Below are 23,671 nucleotides of genomic sequence, written 5' to 3'. Positions count from 1 at the left end.
TAAAGGAGACTATTAACAGTTTGCATATGACTAAGTTCAAACTTTAGTAACTACAATTAAAACCCGGGCACCTTTTACCATACTGCACAATCCAAAAATAACTACATGCAGTAGTCTAGAATAATTGACTGTGCACAACTAGGGGCGTTGGGTTCAGGTGTTACTTTAGTACCTAATGTGTTGTAGGAAAAGTTGTGATGTGAAGATGCACTAACAATTTCCTCCACAGTCCGAGGCAAGTGCAAAGGTGATCTATTGTTCCAGATTAATAACATTACCCGGGACCTGCGTGTACTATTACTGTGTGAACCTTTATTGTAATGCTTTTACATAGATGTATTGTACTGGTTTTAATAGCTGTACTGCTATTACATGGTAGTAATTGACTCCTTAGGGAGATTGTACTGAATAAAATCACTTTTGGTTGTTCAAATACAAGACAGTATACTTGTTTGCCTGCATCTTACTAAAACCAAGCCGAAATTCTGGTGGCTGTTGACTACGGTAAGAACACTCTGCACCACACCACAGGTTGGGTAAAGGGTGTTAAATTATCAGCTGCAGCACATTATCCCCTTCGGCACTGTGGAGGATCATTTTTACATCCAGAGTGTCAAGGACCTCAGGGTCCTGCTCTCACCTCCCGTCCTCTAGGAGCCAGCTGCCGGGCTGCCAGTCTATGACCTCTGCTGTGATACAGGTGCAGATGACCGACCCCAGCTCTCCTCCCCTGCTCTCACCTCCCGTCCTCTAGGAGCCAGCTACTGGGCTGCCAGTCTATGACCTCTGCTGTGATACAAGTGCAGATGACCATCCCCAGCTCTCCTCCCCTGCTCTCACCTCCCGTCCTCTAGAAGCCAGCTGCTGGGCTGCCAGTCTATGACCTCTGCTGTGATACAAGTGCAGATGATCATTCCCAGCTCTCCTCCCCTGCTCTCACCTCCCGTCCTCTAGGAGCCAGCTGCTGGGCTGCCGGTCTATGACCTCTGCTGCGATACAAGTGCAGATGACCATCCCCAGCTCTCCTCCCCTACTCTCACCTCCCGTCCTCTAGGAGCCAGCTGCCGGGCTGCCAGTCTATGACCTCTGCTGTGATACAGGTGCAGATGACCATCCCCAGGTCTCCTCCCCTACTCTCACCTCCCGTCCTCTAGGAGCCAGCTGCTGGGCTGCCAGTCTATGACCTCCGCTGTGATACAAGTGCAGACGACCATCCCCTGCTCTCACCTTCCATCCTCTAGGAGCCAGCTGCCGGGCTGCCAGTCTATGACCTCTGCTGTGATACAAGTGCAGACGACCATCCCCAGTTCTCACCTTCCATCCTCTAGGAGGCAGCTGCCGGGCTGCCAGTCTATGACCTCTGCTGTGATACAGGTGTAGATGACCATCCCCAGCTCTCCTCCCCTGCTCTCACCTTCCATCCTTATAGGAGCCAGCTGCCGGGCTGCCAGTCTATGACCTCTGCTGTGATACAGGTGCAGATGACCATCCCCAGCTCTCCTCCCCTGCTCTCACCTTCCATCCTCTAGGAGCCAGCTGCTGGGCTGCCAGTCTATGACCTCCGCTGTGATACAAGTGCAGATGACCATTCCCAGCTCTCCCCTCCCATCCTCTAGGAGCCAGCTGCTGGGCTGCCAGTGTATGACCTCTGCTGTAATACAGGTGCAGATGACCATTCCCAGCTCTCCCCTACTCTCACCTCCCATCCTCTAGGAGCCAGCTGCCAGTCTATGACCTCTGCTGTGATACAAGTGCAGATGACCATGCCCAGCTCTCCTCCCCTGCTCTCACCTCCCGTCCTCTAGGAGCCAGATGCTGGGCTGCCAGTCTATGACCTCTGCTGTGATACAGGTGCAGATGACCATCCCCAGCTCTCTTCCCCTGCTCTCACCTCCTGTCCTCTAGGAGCCAGCTGCTGGGCTGCCAGTCTATGACCTCTGCTGTGATACAAGTGCAGATGACCATTCCCAGCTCTCCTCCCCTGCTCTCACCTCCCGTCCTCTAGGAGCCAGCTGCTGGGCTGCCAGTCTATGACCTCTGCTGTGATACAAGTGCAGATGACCATCCCCAGCTCTCCTCCCCTGCTCTCACCTCCCGTCCTCTAGGAGCCAGCTGCTGGGCTGCCAGTCTATGACTTCTGCTGTAATACAGGTGCAGATGACCATCCCCAGCTCTTCTCCTGCTCTCACCTCCTGTCCTCTAGGAGCCAGCTGCTGGGCTGCCAGTCTATGACCTCTGCTGTGATACAAGTGCAGATGACCATCCCCAGCTCTCCTCCCCTGCTCTCACCTCCCGTCCTCTGGGAGCCAGCTGCTGGACATTGTGAGTCTGTGACTTTTTTATGCAATTGTGTTACTGTATATGAATATATGTATACCTATTGACATGTGTGTATATGAGTCTCTGTATGTACCAACAATATGTATGTGTATCTTGTTTTTGTTTCTAGACATTTGCGTACTAGTGTGATGAATTGGGGGTGTTCCGCATGGAAACGCTCCTTCCCCGATCGGTTGCAGGGGGGGGGGGCACAGCTAGGAACTTTTGCCCTGGGCTTCACAATGTCTACAACCCACATCTTTGATTGCTACATCTCTCTGTACAAGCACCAATATTCTGTGTACCGCTGCTGTCTACTGTGACCAGTAAACTATTATCATGCAACATTTTGGGTCCATTCTTCTTTTACACATCACCCTATCATTTATAACAATACCACTTAGTAATAGGTCTGAGCGCTACACAAACCAGTTCTCTAAGAAATAGATCAGAAAACTTTCTTCTGACTACAGGTCCTTGTATCCATTACACCACATTACACGCGGGTCCTCGTACTCGTTACACCACATTACACGCGGGTCCTCGTACCCGTTACACCACATTACACGCGGATCCTCGTACCCGTTACACCACATTACACGCGGGTCCTCGTACCCGATACACCACATTACACGCGGGTCCTCGTACCCGTTACACCACATTACACGCGGGTCCTCGTACCCGTTACACCACATTACACGCGGGTCCTCGTACCCGTTACACCACATTACACGCGGGTCCTCGTACCCGTTACACCACATTACACGCGGGTCTTCGTACCCGTTACACCACATTACACGCGGGTCTTCGTACCCGTTACACCACATTACACGCGGGTCCTCGTACCCGTTACACCACATTACACGCGGGTCCTCGTACCCGTTACACCACATTACACGCAGGTCCTCGTACCCGTTACACCACATTATACGCAGGTCCTCGTACCCGTTACACCACATTATACGCAGGTCCTCGTACCCATTACACCACATTATACGCAGGTCCTCGTACCCATTACACCACATTATACACAGGTCCTTGTACCCATTACACCACATTATACACAGGTCCTCGTACCCATTACCCCAAATTAGGGGCTTTACTTACAATTGTAGTTTATTTTCCCATGGATTATATTTTATTACTGAACATTACTATCAAAATATACAAAATATAGTATCATTATATATCACCCTCTCCCTCATTCCCCCCACACCCCGCCTTTTCCTTTATACACAAGTTATTACTAAACACAGCAGTGCGGCAGAATTTTCTACATCAGTCATTTTATTGCAAGATTACAAGAATATAGTTTCCTCCTGTAGTAACACTTGGAATTTTATTTATTGAATATATAATACTACAGATTACTATAATATTGTGTGAATGCAGCATGAAGAGCAGATTATAAAATGAGCAGCTGCTGTATCCTGCAAACCTGGGGGCAGACACACAAGCAGCAGATAAGGTGGGTGGTGCTGGAAATCTGTAACTAAAGAAAACTGTAACTGCAGCACAGAGTATTTCAGCTCATACCACTATGATCAGACATGGATACAGCTAGGTAACAGAACAGAGTAATGATGTGAAGCTCCCGGCATACTGGTGTAGTGACTCTGTGCTGTGCTCCTGTATATAGATAACAGATCATACATCCAACGCTCAGAGATGTGCAGCATCCTGGCATTTTCCATCAGGTGGGGTCTGTACGTATTAGGAGCCATCCATGAGGAATAGCTGTCCTGGCTTTCTCTCTTTGGTATAATATGGTCCTTACATTAATGATGAGAGTAACATCCTGCACATAATAGTCCTGTAACGTCCAGTTACTCATACAGAGCAATTCCTGTTATTATTCATGGCTTGTGTACAATATGTCATTTCTGTATTACTCATGTATTATAAGCTGCAGGATATGATACTCGCACAGTGCTGTCATTCCCTCCATGGCACACATACAATAGAGATGACATATTATCTAATACATATGTACTAACATAATGCTGATATATATCATGATAGGAGGTAATAACAGGACAGGTCAGTGTATCCATGCAGGTGCCCATCAGAGAGCAAATCCCCAACACCAGAGCGGTGTCACAGTGACAGGAGACAGGAAAGAGGAGAGAGGGGCACACGTGTAAGACAAAACCTTTCTTGTTTGGGTATGAGAAATGGACACTAAGACAGTCACAGTATAAAGATACTAAATTAGGATAAAGCTAACACACAAAACAATAAAAAACTGCATAACAAGAACCTGGGAATACGGAGAGATGGTGCAACCCCAATATATACCTATAATCACCCCAATATATACCTATAATCACCCCAATATATACCTATAATCACCCCAATATATACCTATAGTCACCCCAATATATACCTATAATCACCCCAATATATACCTATAATCACCCCAATATATACCTATAATCACCGGTACCTAAAGTGACAGAGTAATACGGCCTTATGTCAGTTTATATCCAGTTCTGAATGAGTCATAGTAATTGTCTGACTGACCAATAGTGACCGGGCTTATGCCTGACTGACCAATAGTGACCGGGCTTATGTCTGACTGACCAATAGTGACCCGGCTTATGTCTGACTGACCAATAGTGACCCGGCTTATGCCTGACTGACCAATAGTGACCCGGCTTATGTCTGACTGACCAATAGTGACCGGGCTTATGTCTGACTGACCAATAGTGACCGGGCTTATGTCTGACTGACCAATAGTGACCGGGCTTATGTCTGACTGACCAATAGTGACCGGGCTTATGCCTGACTGACCAATAGTGACCGGGCTTATGCCTGACTGACCAATAGTGACCGGGCTTATGCCTGACTGACCAATAGTGACCCGGCTTATGTCTGACTGACCAATAGTGACCCGGCTTATGTCTGACTGACCAATAGTGACCGGGCTTATGTCTGACGTTTGTTCTTCTGTGGCCCTGACCTCGGCTTGTACTAGTCACTCACTTATCCTGTAATTATATACGTGATGGGGATAATCACCGTTATATTATATTGTATTGCTTGGTACCTATTATTCCTTCACACGGATCCTGGTGCCATACAGGAGGGACACTAATGTCCCTTTATTTATTTACTGCAAAGAAAAAGAGGTTTTCTACTGTAGTGCACTTACCCCCTAGTTACATACATATAGTATCTGTCCAATGTATTCATGTGTTCAACTAAAACATAACTTTTATTTATATCATCACTTAAAATAAGTTTCTAAATAGCAGCGAAATAGTAAAATGATAGTTGTGTATATACATAGAAATAGTGTATAAAATCTGCCACTTGGGAGGAGAGCCCTCATGTTCCTTGTTATTAGTAATTCCTATAAGAGATTTACTGACAATCAACTGATTTATTATGAGGTGTTATTTATTCTCTTACTCTAGTTGATAAGGGGCTATGTATTACTCCTTATATAATTATTTCATATCCGTGCTTAATATTTTATTTACTTATAATATACCCTCAATAAAGAGCATAAGTATCTAAATTGATTATTCTACCCTTTAAAGAGACCTAAAATAATATCTTTATCAGTGACTTTCAGTGTTATTCATTTGCATGGAGATATATCTGGCTCTCTGTACTGGGCTCAGTGTTATACATTTGCATGGAGATATATCTGGCTCTCTGTATTGGGCTCAGTGTTATACATTTGCATGGAGATATATCTGGCTCTCTGTATTGGGCTCAGTGTTATACATTTGCATGGAGATATATCTGGCTCTCTGTATTGGGCTCAGTGTTATACATTTGCATGGAGATATATCTGGCTCTCTGTATTGGGCTCAGTGTTATACATTTGCATGGAGATATCTCTGACTCTCTGTATTGGGCTCAGTGTTATACATTTGCATGGAGATATCTCTGGCTCTCTGTATTAGGCTCAGTGTTATACATTTGCATGGAGATATCTCTGACTCTCTGTATTGGGCTCAGTGTTATACATTTGCATGGAGATATCTCTGGCTCTCTGTATTGGGCTGTGTTATACATTTGCATGGAGATATCTCTGGCTCTCTGTATTGGGCTCAGTGTTATACATTTTCATGGAGATATATCTGGCTCTCTGTATTGGGCTCAGTGTTATACATTTGCATGGAGATATATCTGGCTCTCTGTATTGGGCTCAGTGTTATACATTTGCATGGAGATATATCTGGCTCTCTGTATTGGGCTCAGTGTTATACATTTGCATGGAGATATATCTGGCTCTGTGTATTGGGCTCAGTGTTATTCATTTGCATGGAGATATCTCTGGCTCTCTGTATTGGGCTCAGTGTTATACATTTGCATGGAGATATATCTGGCACCCTGTATTGGGCTCAGTGTTATACATTTGCATGGAGATATATCTGGCTCTCTGTATTGGGCTCAGTGTTATACATTTGCATGGAGATATATCTGGCTCTGTGTATTGGGCTCAGTGTTATACATTTGCATGGAGATATCTCTGACTCTCTGTATTGGGCTCAGTGTTATACATTTGCATGGAGATATCTCTGGCTCTCTGTATTGGGCTCAGTGTTATACATTTGCATGGAGATATCTCTGGCTGTCTGTATTAGGCTCAGTGTTATACATTTGCATGGAGATATATCTGGCACCCTGTATTGGGCTTAGTGTTATACATTTGCATGGAGATATATCTGGCTCCCTGTATTGGGCTCAGTGTTATACATTTGCATGGAGATATATCTGGCTCTGTGTATTGGGCTCAGTGTTATTCATTTGCATGGAGATATCTCTGACTCTCTGTATTGGGCTCAGTGTTATACATTTGCATGGAGATATCTCTGGCTCCCTGTATTGGGCTCAGTGTTATACATTTGCATGGTGTTATCTCTGACTCTCTGTATTGGGCTCAGTGTTATACATTTGCATGGAGATATCTCTGGCTCTGTGTATTGGGCTCAGTGTTATACATTTGCATGGAGATATATCTGGCTCTCTGTATTGGGCTCAGTGTTATACATTTGCATGGAGATATATCTGGCTCTGTGTATTGGGCTCAGTGTTATACATTTGCATGGAGATATATCTGGCTCCCTGTATTAGGCTCAGTGTTATACATTTGCATGGAGATATCTCTGGCTCTCTGTATTGGGCTGTGTTATACATTTGCATGGAGATATATCTGGCTCTCTGTATTGGGCTCAGTGTTATACATTTGCATGGAGATATATCTGGCTCTGTGTATTGGGCTCAGTGTTATACATTTGCATGGAGATATATCTGGCTCTCTGTATTGGGCTCAGTGTTATACATTTGCATGGAGATATCTCTGGCTCTCTGTATTGGGCTGTGTTATACATTTGCATGGAGATATCTCTGGCTCTCTGTATTGGGCTCAGTGTTATACATTTTCATGGAGATATATCTGGCTCTCTGTATTGGGCTCAGTGTTATACATTTGCATGGAGATATATCTGGCTCTCTGTATTGGGCTCAGTGTTATACATTTGCATGGAGATATATCTGGCTCTCTGTATTGGGCTCAGTGTTATACATTTGCATGGAGATATATCTGGCTCTGTGTATTGGGCTCAGTGTTATTCATTTGCATGGAGATATCTCTGGCTCTCTGTATTGGGCTCAGTGTTATACATTTGCATGGAGATATATCTGGCACCCTGTATTGGGCTCAGTGTTATACATTTGCATGGAGATATATCTGGCTCTCTGTATTGGGCTCAGTGTTATACATTTGCATGGAGATATATCTGGCTCTGTGTATTGGGCTCAGTGTTATACATTTGCATGGAGATATCTCTGACTCTCTGTATTGGGCTCAGTGTTATACATTTGCATGGAGATATCTCTGGCTCTCTGTATTGGGCTGTGTTATACATTTGCATGGAGATATCTCTGGCTCTCTGTATTGGGCTCAGTGTTATACATTTTCATGGAGATATATCTGGCTCTCTGTATTGGGCTCAGTGTTATACATTTGCATGGAGATATATCTGGCTCTCTGTATTGGGCTCAGTGTTATACATTTGCATGGAGATATATCTGGCTCTCTGTATTGGGCTCAGTGTTATACATTTGCATGGAGATATATCTGGCTCTGTGTATTGGGCTCAGTGTTATTCATTTGCATGGAGATATCTCTGGCTCTCTGTATTGGGCTCAGTGTTATACATTTGCATGGAGATATATCTGGCACCCTGTATTGGGCTCAGTGTTATACATTTGCATGGAGATATATCTGGCTCTGTGTATTGGGCTCAGTGTTATACATTTGCATGGAGATATATCTGGCTCTGTGTATTGGGCTCAGTGTTATACATTTGCATGGAGATATCTCTGACTCTCTGTATTGGGCTCAGTGTTATACATTTGCATGGAGATATCTCTGGCTCTCTGTATTGGGCTCAGTGTTATACATTTGCATGGAGATATCTCTGGCTGTCTGTATTAGGCTCAGTGTTATACATTTGCATGGAGATATATCTGGCACCCTGTATTGGGCTTAGTGTTATACATTTGCATGGAGATATATCTGGCTCCCTGTATTGGGCTCAGTGTTATACATTTGCATGGAGATATATCTGGCTCTGTGTATTGGGCTCAGTGTTATTCATTTGCATGGAGATATCTCTGACTCTCTGTATTGGGCTCAGTGTTATACATTTGCATGGAGATATCTCTGGCTCCCTGTATTGGGCTCAGTGTTATACATTTGCATGGTGTTATCTCTGACTCTCTGTATTGGGCTCAGTGTTATACATTTGCATGGAGATATCTCTGGCTCTGTGTATTGGGCTCAGTGTTATACATTTGCATGGAGATATATCTGGCTCTCTGTATTGGGCTGTGTTATACATTTGCATGGAGATATCTCTGGCTCTCTGTATTGGGCTCAGTGTTATACATTTTCATGGAGATATCTCTGGCTCTCTGTATTGGGCTCAGTGTTATACATTTTCATGGAGATATCTCTGGCTCTCTGTATTGGGCTGTGTTATACATTTGCATGGCGATATCTCTGGCTCCCTGTATTGGGCTCAGTGTTATACATTTGTATGGAGATATCTCTGGCTCTCTGTATTGGGCTCAGTGTTATACATTTGCATGGAGATATCTCTGGCTCTCTGTATTGGGCTCAGTGTTATACATTTGCATGGAGATATCTCTGGCTCTCTGTATTGGGCTGTGTTATACATTTGCATGGAGATATCTCTGGCTCTCTGTATTGGGCTCAGTGTTATACATTTGCATTGAGATATCTCTGGCTCTCTGTACTGGGCTCAGTGTTATACATTTGCATGGAGATATATCTGGCTCTCTGTATTGGGCTCAGTGTTATACATTTGCATGGAGATATATCTGGCTCTCTGTATTGGGCTCAGTGTTATACATTTGCATGGAGATATATCTGGCTCTGTGTATTGGGCTCAGTGTTATTCATTTGCATGGAGATATCTCTGGCTCTCTGTATTGGGCTCAGTGTTATACATTTGCATGGAGATATATCTGGCACCCTGTATTGGGCTCAGTGTTATACATTTGCATGGAGATATATCTGGCTCTCTGTATTGGGCTCAGTGTTATACATTTGCATGGAGATATATCTGGCTCTGTGTATTGGGCTCAGTGTTATACATTTGCATGGAGATATCTCTGACTCTCTGTATTGGGCTCAGTGTTATACATTTGCATGGAGATATCTCTGGCTCTCTGTATTGGGCTGTGTTATACATTTGCATGGAGATATCTCTGGCTCTCTGTATTGGGCTCAGTGTTATACATTTTCATGGAGATATATCTGGCTCTCTGTATTGGGCTCAGTGTTATACATTTGCATGGAGATATATCTGGCTCTCTGTATTGGGCTCAGTGTTATACATTTGCATGGAGATATATCTGGCTCTCTGTATTGGGCTCAGTGTTATACATTTGCATGGAGATATATCTGGCTCTCTGTATTGGGCTCAGTGTTATACATTTGCATGGAGATATATCTGGCTCTGTGTATTGGGCTCAGTGTTATTCATTTGCATGGAGATATCTCTGGCTCTCTGTATTGGGCTCAGTGTTATACATTTGCATGGAGATATATCTGGCACCCTGTATTGGGCTCAGTGTTATACATTTGCATGGAGATATATCTGGCTCTCTGTATTGGGCTCAGTGTTATACATTTGCATGGAGATATATCTGGCTCTGTGTATTGGGCTCAGTGTTATACATTTGCATGGAGATATCTCTGACTCTCTGTATTGGGCTCAGTGTTATACATTTGCATGGAGATATCTCTGGCTCTCTGTATTGGGCTCAGTGTTATACATTTGCATGGAGATATCTCTGGCTGTCTGTATTAGGCTCAGTGTTATACATTTGCATGGAGATATATCTGGCACCCTGTATTGGGCTTAGTGTTATACATTTGCATGGAGATATATCTGGCTCCCTGTATTGGGCTCAGTGTTATACATTTGCATGGAGATATATCTGGCTCTGTGTATTGGGCTCAGTGTTATTCATTTGCATGGAGATATCTCTGACTCTCTGTATTGGGCTCAGTGTTATACATTTGCATGGAGATATCTCTGGCTCCCTGTATTGGGCTCAGTGTTATACATTTGCATGGTGTTATCTCTGACTCTCTGTATTGGGCTCAGTGTTATACATTTGCATGGAGATATCTCTGGCTCTGTGTATTGGGCTCAGTGTTATACATTTGCATGGAGATATATCTGGCTCTCTGTATTGGGCTGTGTTATACATTTGCATGGAGATATCTCTGGCTCTCTGTATTGGGCTCAGTGTTATACATTTTCATGGAGATATCTCTGGCTCTCTGTATTGGGCTCAGTGTTATACATTTTCATGGAGATATCTCTGGCTCTCTGTATTGGGCTGTGTTATACATTTGCATGGCGATATCTCTGGCTCCCTGTATTGGGCTCAGTGTTATACATTTGTATGGAGATATCTCTGGCTCTCTGTATTGGGCTCAGTGTTATACATTTGCATGGAGATATCTCTGGCTCTCTGTATTGGGCTCAGTGTTATACATTTGCATGGAGATATCTCTGGCTCTCTGTATTGGGCTGTGTTATACATTTGCATGGAGATATCTCTGGCTCTCTGTATTGGGCTCAGTGTTATACATTTGCATTGAGATATCTCTGGCTCTCTGTACTGGGCTCAGTGTTATACATTTGCATGGAGATATATCTGGCTCTCTGTATTGGGCTCAGTGTTATACATTTGCATGGAGATATATCTGGCTCTCTGTATTTGGCTCAGTGTTATACATTTGCATGGAGATATCTCTGGCTATCTGTATTGGGCTCAGTGTTATACATTTGCATGGAGATATATCTGGCTCTCTGTATTGTGCTCAGTGTTATACATTTGCATGGAGATATATCTGGCTCTCTGTATTGGGCTCAGTGTTATACATTTGTATGGAGATATCTCTGGCTCTCTGTATTGGGCTCAGTGTTATACATTTGCATGGAGATATCTCTGGCTCTCTGTATTGGGCTCAGTGTTATACATTTGCATGGAGATATCTCTGGCTCTCTGTATTGGGCTGTGTTATACATTTGCATGGAGATATCTCTGGCTCTCTGTATTGGGCTCAGTGTTATACATTTGCATTGAGATATCTCTGGCTCTCTGTACTGGGCTCAGTGTTATACATTTGCATGGAGATATATCTGGCTCTCTGTATTGGGCTCAGTGTTATACATTTGCATGGAGATATATCTGGCTCTCTGTATTTGGCTCAGTGTTATACATTTGCATGGAGATATCTCTGGCTATCTGTATTGGGCTCAGTGTTATACATTTGCATGGAGATATATCTGGCTCTCTGTATTGTGCTCAGTGTTATACATTTGCATGGAGATATATCTGGCTCTGTGTATTGGGCTCAGTGTTATACATTTGCATGGAGATATATCTGGCTCTCTGTATTGGGCTCAGTGTTATACATTTGCATGGAGATATATCTGGCTCTCTGTATTGGGCTCAGTGTTATACATTTGCATGGACATATATCTGGCTCTCTGTATTGGGCTCAGTGTTATACATCTGCATGGAGATATCTCTGGCTCTCTGTATTGGGCTCACTGTGTATAATTGTTACTAGGTATCTTATTTACTCGACAGACTGTGTCCATTTGTTTTGATACAATGTATCTAGTTTCTCCATGACGCGGTAGAGAATAGCTTCTCTCTGAGCTGCTACTGAAATTCCACTTATCTCAGTGATATTGCATCTCAATTATACGTGATGCATTTTTATTAAACAACTTATGTGTTGTTATATTTCCCATGTATATATAGTTGCTGCAAAGTATAGCTGTCCCCATGTCTATATTATATTCTCCTGCCAGCAGTGGCCTAGTGTGACCAGCCCGTGAGACACAGCTCACCCTCATTGCAGAAACCTCTACACTTCCTTGTGACATCTCTGGTAATATCAGTGTTTCCACTAAATCCCGTCTTACAGCAAATCACTAGGTCTTACACCTAGGCCATCACAAAACATGTGCACCACCGACAGGACAACTGGTCACTATTCCAGCTTTACTCACAATGTACAAAAACACTCAGGTCAAACAATGTGGTAAACACTAACAAACAAGCGCCACACGCAGCTGTGTTACCCCACATGGACGTCAGACAGGTTCGTGCGGCGTTTGGTTTTCTTACTTGTTACCAAACTCTTTATCTCATATATTTGTAGGTGTATAACAAAGCTTGTATGGTCCTTTCTGTGATTTCCTCGCTACCAAATAATCTTCATCTCCTGACCCTGCACAATACTGGTGGTGTCACCACTGTGGGAGATGACGGTGCAGGACATACTAAGGACAATCTGTAAATGGCCATGATGACAGATTAGTTATGTCCCTATATTACATCATGTGGTCTTGTTATTACACAAATAGGCTAATAGCACAATAATAATCTAATCCAGAGCTTCCAAACTACGCCATACAGTCAAGGGTGTAAGGATATCCATGCTTGAGCCCAAATGGTTAATTCAAACTGACTGAGGCACTAAATAAGCCAACTGCGCTCAAGCATGGATATCCTTAATACCCGTCCTGTAATAAGAGAAGTTTGGGAACCTCTGATCTGATAGAATAAGGAAACTGAAAGCCATTACATGAGGAACCTGTTGGAGCTCTATGTTGGTAACATCCGTGTGGATATATAATAAAGTGTAATATATTAGTATATAGGAGCTGAGTCACCCGTGGACACATGATGACGATAGTTACACAGATAGAGCGAATATTTGCCATCACGCCTACATATAAGTCACACTGCGCACACACAGCGATCACATTGCAAATACGGACGCACAGAGGGAACAGGGGGGTGGACAGAAAACTGCAGGCGTGTCTGTCCATGTGATCGCCATGTCATGGGCATAAATTAGCCATAACGATGGCAGCTGTAGCATGAGACCTCTCTGCGTGTCAGGAGAGCTGCAGTGTTTGCGGCTGGTCAGACCTGATGTAAATGCTGCGTGACTACTTGATATGCGCCGATGGTACCGATGATTACACAGGAGTGCGACATTGAACAATGAGAAGGCAGCAGTGGGCGTGGTTATGGCGGCTGTGCCTCGGCATTAGCATATATTAGCACCTGCGATCTGTAAGACTGCAGCTACATTTGCTTATGCTGCTGAATCAGGCCCATAGTGTGATAATGTAAATGTAATTTATCCTTCATCAAGCAGGGACAACAATCTAGTGTAATATTATATTTATGCTTGTTCTGATAATTCCCAATGATATTACAGTACTGCAAATATCGCTGCAATTTCTATTTCATTGTAAAACATTTCCCACACTCAGAACATGGAAATGGTCTCTCACCTGTGTGAATCTTTGTTTGTCTAGTAAGAGCACCTCTGATTATAAAACATTTCCATCACTCACAACACGGAAAAGGCCTTCCAGCTGCGTGAACTCTCTTCTGATGCATAGAAAGTCTCTTCTGCTTAGTAAAACCTTTCCCACACTGAGAACATGAAAATGGCTGATCACCTGTGTGTCTTCTCTTATGTGTAACAAGATCTGATTTCTGTGTAAAACTTTTCCCACAGTCAGGACATAGAAATGGTTTCTCACCTGTGTGATATCTCTGATGTATAACAAGATCTGATTTCTGTGTAAAACATTTCCCACACTCAGGACATGGAAATGGCTTCTCACCTGTGTGACTTCTCAGATGTCTAACAAGACTTGATTTATGTATAAAACATTTCCCACACTCAGAGCATGAAAACGGTTTCTCACCTGTGTGACTTCTCTGATGTATAACAAGAACAGATTTGTGTGTAAAACATTTCCCACACTCAGAGCATGAAAACTGTTTCTCACCTGTGTGACTTCTCTTATGTGTAACAAGATGTGATTTCTGTTTAAAACATTTCCCACACTCAGAACATAAAAAAGGTTTCTCACCTGTATGAATTCTCTGATGTGTAACAAGATGTGATTTATCTATAAAACATTTTCCACACTCAGAGCATGGAAATGGTTTCTCACCTGTATGAATTCTCTGATGTGTAACAAGATGTGGTTTATCTATAAAACATTTCCCACACTCAGAACATGAATATGCTCTCTCACTTTTGTGAATCTTTGTATGTCTAGTAAGACCTCCTCTCATTATAAAACATTTCCCGCACTCAGAACACAGAAAAGGCCTTTCAGTTGCGTGTCCTCTCTTCTGATGTTTAGAAAGACTGATCTGCTTTGTAAAACCTTTCCCACATTCAGAACATGAAAATTGTTTAACACTTGTGTGATCTGAACTATTTGTAACGCAACCAGGATAATCTTCATCGTTAGAAGGATCAGATGATATATCTGCACTATGAGATGTTGAATGTATACTAGGAGTAAAGGGGTTTTCTCCTGGAGAGTCCTGTGAGAAGCTATTATTGTCTAGGTCACAATTTGGAGATAATATGAGTCGTCTCCCCGAGTTAGTCCTGCGGCTGTGTCCATCTGCTGGGAACAGAATAATTATATGGGAATTAGCACCCCTGCAGAACTATACTATACTGTGTAACTTTAATAAGAAGTGCCCAGTTGTACCCCTACATCCCCATACTGTGTAACTCTAAGAAAAATGTGCCCAGCTGTACCCCAACATCTCCATACATTCAGTGACTTCATCAAGTATTTGCTGATGATTGTCAAGAGGCGGTTTAGGTGTAGGAGTAACACTGGCCGGGTCGTAGTCCGTAAAAAAGACAAATCTCCATCTCGGCATATGTAACAGAGTGCAGGCATGGTCTATACATTATATCACACACAGGACATACTAGCTGCACCCTGCTGTGTCCTCACACTCTCCATATCTCCATCTCAGTATGTGTAACAGAGTGCAGGCATGGTCTATACATTATATCACACACAGGACATACTAGCTGCACCCTGCTGTGTCCTCACACTCTCCATATCTCCATCTCAGTATGTGTAACAGAGTGCAGGCATGGTCTATACATTATATCACACACAGGTCATACTAGCTGTACCATGCTGTGTCCTCACACTCTCCATATCACTATGTGTAACAGAGTGCAGGCATGGTCTATACATTACATCACACACAGGTCATACTATTCTGCTGTGTCCTTACACTCTCCATATCTCCATCTAAGTATGTGTAACAGAGTGCAGGCATGGTCTATACATTATATCACACACCCAGGTCATACTAGCTGCATCCTGCTATGTCCTCACACTCTCCGCATCTCCATCTCACTATGTGTAACAGAGTGCAGGCATGATCTATACATTACATCACACACAGGTCATACTATTCTGCTGTGTCCTTACACTCTCCGTATCTCCATCTAAGTATGTGTAACAGAGTGCAGGCATGGACTATACATTATATCACACACAGGTCATACTGCTGTGTCCTCACACTCTCTGGATTTCCATCTCAGTATGTGTAACAGAGCGCAGGCATGATCTATACATTATATATCACACACAGGTCATAATAGCTGCATTCTACTGTGATCTCCATCTTAGTATGTGCGATACACCAGATAGTGTGGGGAGGAGACTGGTCAGATCTCTGGGCTGGTAACACACAGTGACATGATGTAAGGGGGAGAGCAGTAGTATCATAGGGGCTGATGGCTCCCAACTCTCCCACTGGGCAGATACATTTACTTCATTAGTTTGTACTGACAGAGGAGGGTGAAAGATAAGAAACTGAACAAGGAGAATGTGACTATTCTGTAATAAGTGTTTATTACGCACCTGTGCTGATATCTTTAGGGATTTCCTCCGTCTTAAACTGCTGATTGCCCCACGCAAACGTCTCTGCTTCTCCCTCTATATCTTCTGCCTTCATATCAGTCACATATGTCTCTTCTTCTCCCTCTATATCTTCTGCCTTCAGATCAGTCACATACGTCTCTTCTCCCTCTATATCTTCTGCCTTCATATCAGTCACATACGTCACTTCTTCTCCCTCTATATCTTCTGCATTCAGATCAGTGACATAAGTCTCTTTTTCTCCCTCTGTATCTTCTGCCTTCATATCAGTCACATACGTCTCTTCTCCCTCTATATCTTCTGCCTTCATATTAGTCACATACGTCTCTTCTTCTCCCTCTATATCTTCAGCCTTCATATCAGTCACATACGTCTTTTCTTCTCCCTCTATGTCTTCTGCCTTCATATAAGTCCCATACGTCTCTTCTTCTCTCTCTATGTCTTCTGCCTTCATATCAGTCACATACGTCTCTTCTCCCTCTATGTCTTCTGCCTTATTATCAGTCACATACGTCTCTTCTTCTCCCTCTATATCTTCTACCTTATTAGCCTGAGCTGCACCCTAAACAAAAATTGATTTGTTTTTTTAATGTTTGATTTCATTAGTTGAGATTAGACAGTATAATATCAGTGTATAAGACACACATAGCTTCTCTGCAGATCATATAGTGACAGTCACTGTGGTATATTGGTGAGACCCTAAATCCCATCTACCTGATGCTCCTGTGGGATCCTGGGAGTCTCCTCTGTACAATCCTGTGAATAAAGAGGACGGGGACATCTCTCTGGGGTCTTTCTGTTACTGGGTCCATCTGTAGGAGACACACCGTGACTGAGTACATTGTATATATGTGAATATCAGGTGATGTGTGTATATAGGGGGCCCCCATACCTGCTCTCCCCTGTACAATAAATGACAGTCTCCTCTTACCCAGTGATGCAAGGGGCCGATGATTCTCCATCATCACGTCCTTGTACAGACCATTGTGTTCCACTACATACACCCCCTCCTGCATGGAGACATAGACAGTGACATCCTGACACCTTATAGGAACCTGACACACACAATGATACAGTCATCGCCCAGACACATCTCCTGGTGTTACTGTATAATGTCCCATTCCCAGCAGTCACCTCTCCAGTCATCACCCAGACACATCCCCTGGTGTTACTGTATAATGTCCCATTCCCAGCAGTCACCTCTCCAGTCATCACCCAGACACATCCCCTGGTGTTACTGTATAATGTCCCATTCCCAGCAGTCACCTCTCTAGTCAGCAGCTGAATGATGTTCTTGGTGAGTTCCAGGATCTTCTGGTCATTGTGTCTCTCATGTATGAGTGAGTAAAGTGGAGGCACCGTGATGGGACTTTGGGTCCTGCTCAGTCCTCCTGACACATGGGGTTGGCTGCTGGGTGTCTCATGCTTATCGGATGTCTTCTTTAGTACTGTATAACCCTTTGTATTGGGGGAAACATGGAAAGGTCACTTAAACTCTATTTAAATGAGACTGTTTATTCAGGTGTTCATTTTACATAATATACAAAAAAAACTCTATTTTACAAATACTTATCTTGTAACAATCTCCTAAATACAGGAAAATGAAGAGTATATAGTATATCCTGCAGCTCCGACATCTTTGGGTCAGTGACAACATACTGTGAACAATGTACTAAGTCCAAACTCTAGTAAGGACTGTGGGACTGATACTATATCTGAGACCGGCTCCCTGCTGCTCAGTTATTACTATAGATATAAGTGATGTCACTGTGACACTCCCAGATCCCCTCACCTCCCAGTCATGTCCCTGTATTATTACTATAGATATAAGTGATGTCACTGTGACACTCCCAGATCCTCTCACCTCCCCAGTCATGTCCCTGTATTATTACTATAGATATAAGTGATGTCACTGTGACACTCCCAGATCCTCTCACCTCCCCAGTCATGTCCCTGTATTATTACTATAGATATAAGTGATGTCACTGTGACACTCCCAGATCCCCTCACCTCCCCAGTCATGTCCCTGTATTATTACTATAGATATAACTGATGTCACTGTGACACTCCCAGATCCCCTCACCTCCCCAGTCATGTCCCTGTATTATTACTATAGATATAAGTGATGTCACTGTGACACTCCCAGATCCCCTCACCTCCCCAGTCATGTCCCTGTATTATTACTATAGATATAAGTGATGTCACTGTGACACTCCCAGATCCCCTCACCTCCCCAGTCATGTCCCTGTATTATTACTATAGATATAAGTGATGTCACTGTGACACTCCCAGATCCCCTCACCTCCCCAGTCATGTCCCTGTATTATTACTATAGATATAAGTGATGTCACTGTGACACTCCCAGATCCCCTCACCTCCCCAGTCATGTCCCTGTATTATTACTATAGATATAAGTGATGTCACTGTGACACTCCCAGATCCCCTCACCTCCCCAGTCATGTCCCTGTATCATTACTATAGATATAAGTGATGTCACTGTGACACTCCCAGATCCTCTCACCTCCCCAGTCATGTCCCTGTATTATTACTATAGATATAAGTGATGTCACTGTGACACTCCCAGATCTCCTCACCTCCCCAGTCATGTCCCTGTATTATTACTATAGATATGAGTGATGTCACTGTGACACTCCCAGATCCCCTCACCTCCCCAGTCATGTCCCTGTATTATTACTATAGATATAAGTGATGTCACTGTGACACTCCCAGATCCTCTCACCTCCCCAGTCATGTCCCTGTATTATTACTATAGATATAAGTGATGTCACTGTGACACTCCCAGATCCCCTCACCTCCCCAGTCATGTCCCTGTATTATTACTATAGATATAAGTGATGTCACTGTGACACTCCCAGACCCTCTCACCTCCCCAGTCATGTCCCTGTATTATTACTATAGATATAAGTGATGTCACTGTGACACTCCCAGATCCCCTCACCTCCCCAGTCATGTCCCTGTATTATTACTATAGATATAAGTGATGTCACTGTGACACTCCCAGATCCTCTCACCTCCCCAGTCATGTCCCTAAATTAGTATTATTATTACCATTATTATTACCAGTTATTTATATAGCGCACACATATTCCGCAGCGCTTTACAGAGAATATCTTACCATGCACATCTGTCCCTGCCCCAGTGGAGCTCACAATCTATATTCTACCACATGCTCGCACACATACACACAATGGTCAATTGTGTGGGGAGCCAATTAACTTACCAGTATATTTCTGGAGTGTGGGAGGAAACCGGAGTATCCGGAGGAAACCCACGCAAGCACAAGGAGAATATACAAACTTCACACAGTTAGGGCAATAGTGGGAACTATAGATATAGGTGGTCACTGTGACACTCCCAGATCCTCTCACCTCCCCAGTCATGTCCCTGTATTATTACTATAGATATAAGTGATGTCACTGTGACACTCCCAGATCGCCTCACCTCCCCAGTCATGTCCCTGTATTATTACTATAGATATAAGTGATAACACAGTGACACTCCCAGATACCCTCACCTCCCCAGTCATGTCCTGTATTATTACTATAGATATAAGTGATGTCACAGTGACACTCCCAGATCCCCTCACCTCCCCAGTCATGTCCCTGTATTATTACTATAGATATAAGTGATGTCACTGTGACACTCCCAGATCTCCTCACCTCCCCAGTCATGTCCCTGTATTATTACTATAGATATAAGTGATAACACAGTGACACTCCCAGATACCCTCACCTCCCCAGTCATGTCCTGTATTATTACTATAGATATAAGTGATGTCACAGTGACACTCCCAGATCCCCTCACCTCCCCAGTCATGTCCCTGTATTATTACTATAGATATAAGTGATGTCACTGTGACACTCCCAGATCCACTCACCTTCCCAGTCATGTCCCTGTATTATTACTATAGATATAGGTGATGTCACTGTGACACTCCCAGATCCCCTCACCTCCCCAGTCATGTCACTGTATTATTACTATAGATATAAGTGATGTCACTGTGACATTCCCAGATCCCCTCACCTCCCCAGTCATGTTCTTGTATTATTACTATAGATATAAGTGATGTCACTGTGACACTCCCAGAACCCTTCACCTCCCCAGTCAGCAGGTATATGATCTCCAGGGTGAGATTTAGTATCCTCTCAGTAATGTGACTTTTGTCCACGTCCATCCTCAGTGATCAGTTATTTATAGAGGACAGGTCTCACCCTTACGTGACTTCTAGTAAAGATTCTAGTGTTCCTCACGTGTCTAAAAGTAAATATAATAAATATCAGAGTACATGTAACATATTAATTCAGGAAACACTGATTAACTAATAAGCCCTCCTCTTTCCAGAGCCATATCACACACTGGCCCTGATTCAGAGCCGGACGCTCTGAATCAGGGAGTTTTTTTTTTTGTGCGGCCTCCTGGCCGCTCGCATAGCTGTGGGTGACCACCCACAGATATAGCGAGTGGCCAGGTTGATGGTCGCGATGGTCAAGACTATCGCGACCATCAGGCTTGCGACGAGACCCTTGTGGTAGGGTCTCGTGGCCGCAAGCCACAGAGAGATTTCGGCTCTAACACAGCCAGAATCTCTCCACTGACATCACTCGTGATGTCAGTGGGGCCGCCCACAAACGACAGGCGTTCATATGGGAACGCCTCCGTTTGGATAGCCACCCCCCTGGCCCGCCCACCAAAGGGGGCGAGCTGTCACTCAACATCGACAGCTCGCCCCCTTTGTTGCAAGACCCGGAGCGACGGAGTGCCCGGGTCTCGCGCATGCGCACGACAGGGTCGGCTCCGTCATGCGCATGCGCTCGACAGAGCCGGCTCCGTCGTGCGCATGTGCTCGACAGAGCCAGCTCCATCGTGCGCATGTGCTCTGGGCCACCATCGACCCGGTTTCAAGTGCTCAGCGCTTGCGACCGGGTCTGAATCAGGCCCTCTGATCACTATACACAGGACAAACTGATATCACACACCTGATATACACAGGTCACACTGATATTACACATCTGATACACACTGATCACTATACACAGGTCACACTGATATCACAAACCTGATACACACTGATCACTATACACAGGTCAAACTGATATCACACACCTGATACACACTGATCACTATATACAGGTCACACTGATATCACACAACTGATACACACTGATCTCTATACACAGGTCACACACCTGATAACCAGTGATTACTACACAGAGTATAAAATACACAAGTACACAACACCATATGACAAGATATTTCCCCAGGTCAGATCCCTCACAGCCCACCCACCTTTTCCTCCTCATTCCACCCTCAGGTCATTCTCCCCAGTAACCTAGGATAAAGTCTCTGCCCCCATCATCTTACCCTACTTCTCTGCTCCCCCTACCCCATTATACACCCTCCAAGAGCGCACCACATCTCCCAGCCCAGCCTCTCTCCCCCACTACTGCCCTATTCCTCTGTCTCCTAATATCTGGGTGACTTATGTACTATCACCCATCTTATTTTCTCTGCTCCCTCATCTGTAATAATTACTGAGTGTCAGCAGTGTTATACAGTCTGTGACTGTGCAGCCGCCCTGTCCTGCTGGATTACACAGTTAGCCAACCAGGATGTACGTTACATGTGTGACAATGCTGCCAGCCATGTGTATGTAGCATAGGGAAGAGGCTGAAGCATTTATTGGAAGATAATCCCTTACACACTGAAGATCTAGAACAGTGTTTCTCATCTCCAGTCACCAGGGATTCCTAACAGGGCATGTTTTCTATATCTCCTTACTAGTGGTTCATTACTGACTGACACAATCTAAATGATCCAGAGGTGGTGATAATTATCTCACTGGTGATTTTGTGAGGAGACATGGAAAACATGCCCTGTTATGGTTCCCTGAGGACAGCACTGGGAAACACTGGTCCCTACACACAGGGTAGTAATAGAGAAAGTGCTGGGAGCAGAGGGAGCTCCATGCAGGTTGGTGATAATTAGAGGAATAAAAAGAAAGCTAAGAAAGCCTCAGACAGGTGAGGAGTCAGCAGGGCCTATTACAGAGGACGTCTGTGCATCTTATACATCACCCGGTGTACACTATGGTGTCTCTCTGTGTATTCTGTCACTTCCACACTAATAACCACCTACTGAGGGTACTGACCACCAGCTACAGCTGATACGTTCTGTATGGGGGGGGGTCTGAGTGCACTGGTCACCTCCCTATCTCTATAGTCTGTTACTCACCGAGCAGTGACTGCTCCAGCTGTATTATATGTAACACCAGGGTCTGCTCCACCTGTATTATATGTAACACCAGGGTCTGCTCCACCTGTATTATATGTAACACTAATAACCACCTACTAAGGGTACTGACCACCAGCTACAGCTGATACGTTCTGTATGGGGGGTCTGAGTGCATCGGGCACCTCCCTATCTCTATAGTCTGTTACCCACCGAGCAGTGACTGCTCCACCTGTATTATATGTAACACCAGGGTCTGCTCCACCTGTATTATATGTAACACCAGGGTCTGCTCCACCTGTATTATATGTAACATTGGTGTTTGATCTACCTGCTTGATAGTAAGGCAGCACCAGAAACTGCTACAGCTACAGAAATCTGATTCACCAGTATTATAATAACAGACCACTAAAACCTGTTCCACCAGTATTATATATTACACCATAGCCTGCTCTACCTGTATGATGATAATGCAGCACCACAACCTACTCCCCCTATATAAAAAATAGTAAACCCCCTTACCTACTGCCAGACACAGCAATGGCCGCTCTCTGCCTTTTCCTTATGGGAGGAGCTAGATCCCCATCAGTTTGAAACGCCCCTTCCATCTCATCTCCCTGTAGCTATGGCTATACCATACTGACCGCCCTCTCATTCCCCTCAGTGCGGTGATTGGCAGCAGCGAGTAGCCAATCAAGCGGCACAAAGTAGGAGGGACGTCCTGTAACCAGAAGCCACCTGTACCAGCCGCTCACAGCTTCATCACTAGAGTAATAGCAGTATAG

The 23,671-nt window shown here is 44.1% G+C and overlaps 1 protein-coding gene and 1 long non-coding RNA gene across 2 annotated transcripts in view; both read right to left on the bottom strand.

Annotated features, from left to right (window-relative positions):
- Nucleotides 1-13,788: 13,788 nt before the first annotated feature.
- LOC148502622 (uncharacterized) overlaps nucleotides 13,789-23,671 on the bottom strand; it is a 158,271-nt gene continuing 148,388 nt past the window's right edge. The window contains exon 7 of the mRNA XM_088449603.1: nucleotides 13,789-14,957. Within this exon, the coding sequence (XP_088305729.1) occupies nucleotides 14,263-14,957 (695 nt within the window). The 3' untranslated portion in view covers nucleotides 13,789-14,262. The remainder of the gene's footprint in view (nucleotides 14,958-23,671) is intronic.
- On the bottom strand, nucleotides 15,267-23,493 carry LOC148502626 (uncharacterized). Its single transcript, XR_015869993.1, has 3 exons — nucleotides 23,409-23,493; nucleotides 17,904-18,095; nucleotides 15,267-15,350 (listed from the first exon to the last, which is right to left on the bottom strand). It is a non-coding gene; the product is annotated as an uncharacterized LOC148502626 (long non-coding RNA).

This window comes from Taudactylus pleione, unplaced genomic scaffold (genome assembly GCF_031769625.1).
Source record: "Taudactylus pleione unplaced genomic scaffold, aTauple2 ptg000488l, whole genome shotgun sequence".
In the NCBI taxonomy this organism is placed as follows: Eukaryota; Metazoa; Chordata; class Amphibia; order Anura; family Myobatrachidae; genus Taudactylus; species Taudactylus pleione.
The sequence above is the reverse complement of the archived record's forward strand: the minus strand, read 5'-3'. Positions and strand labels throughout refer to the sequence as shown.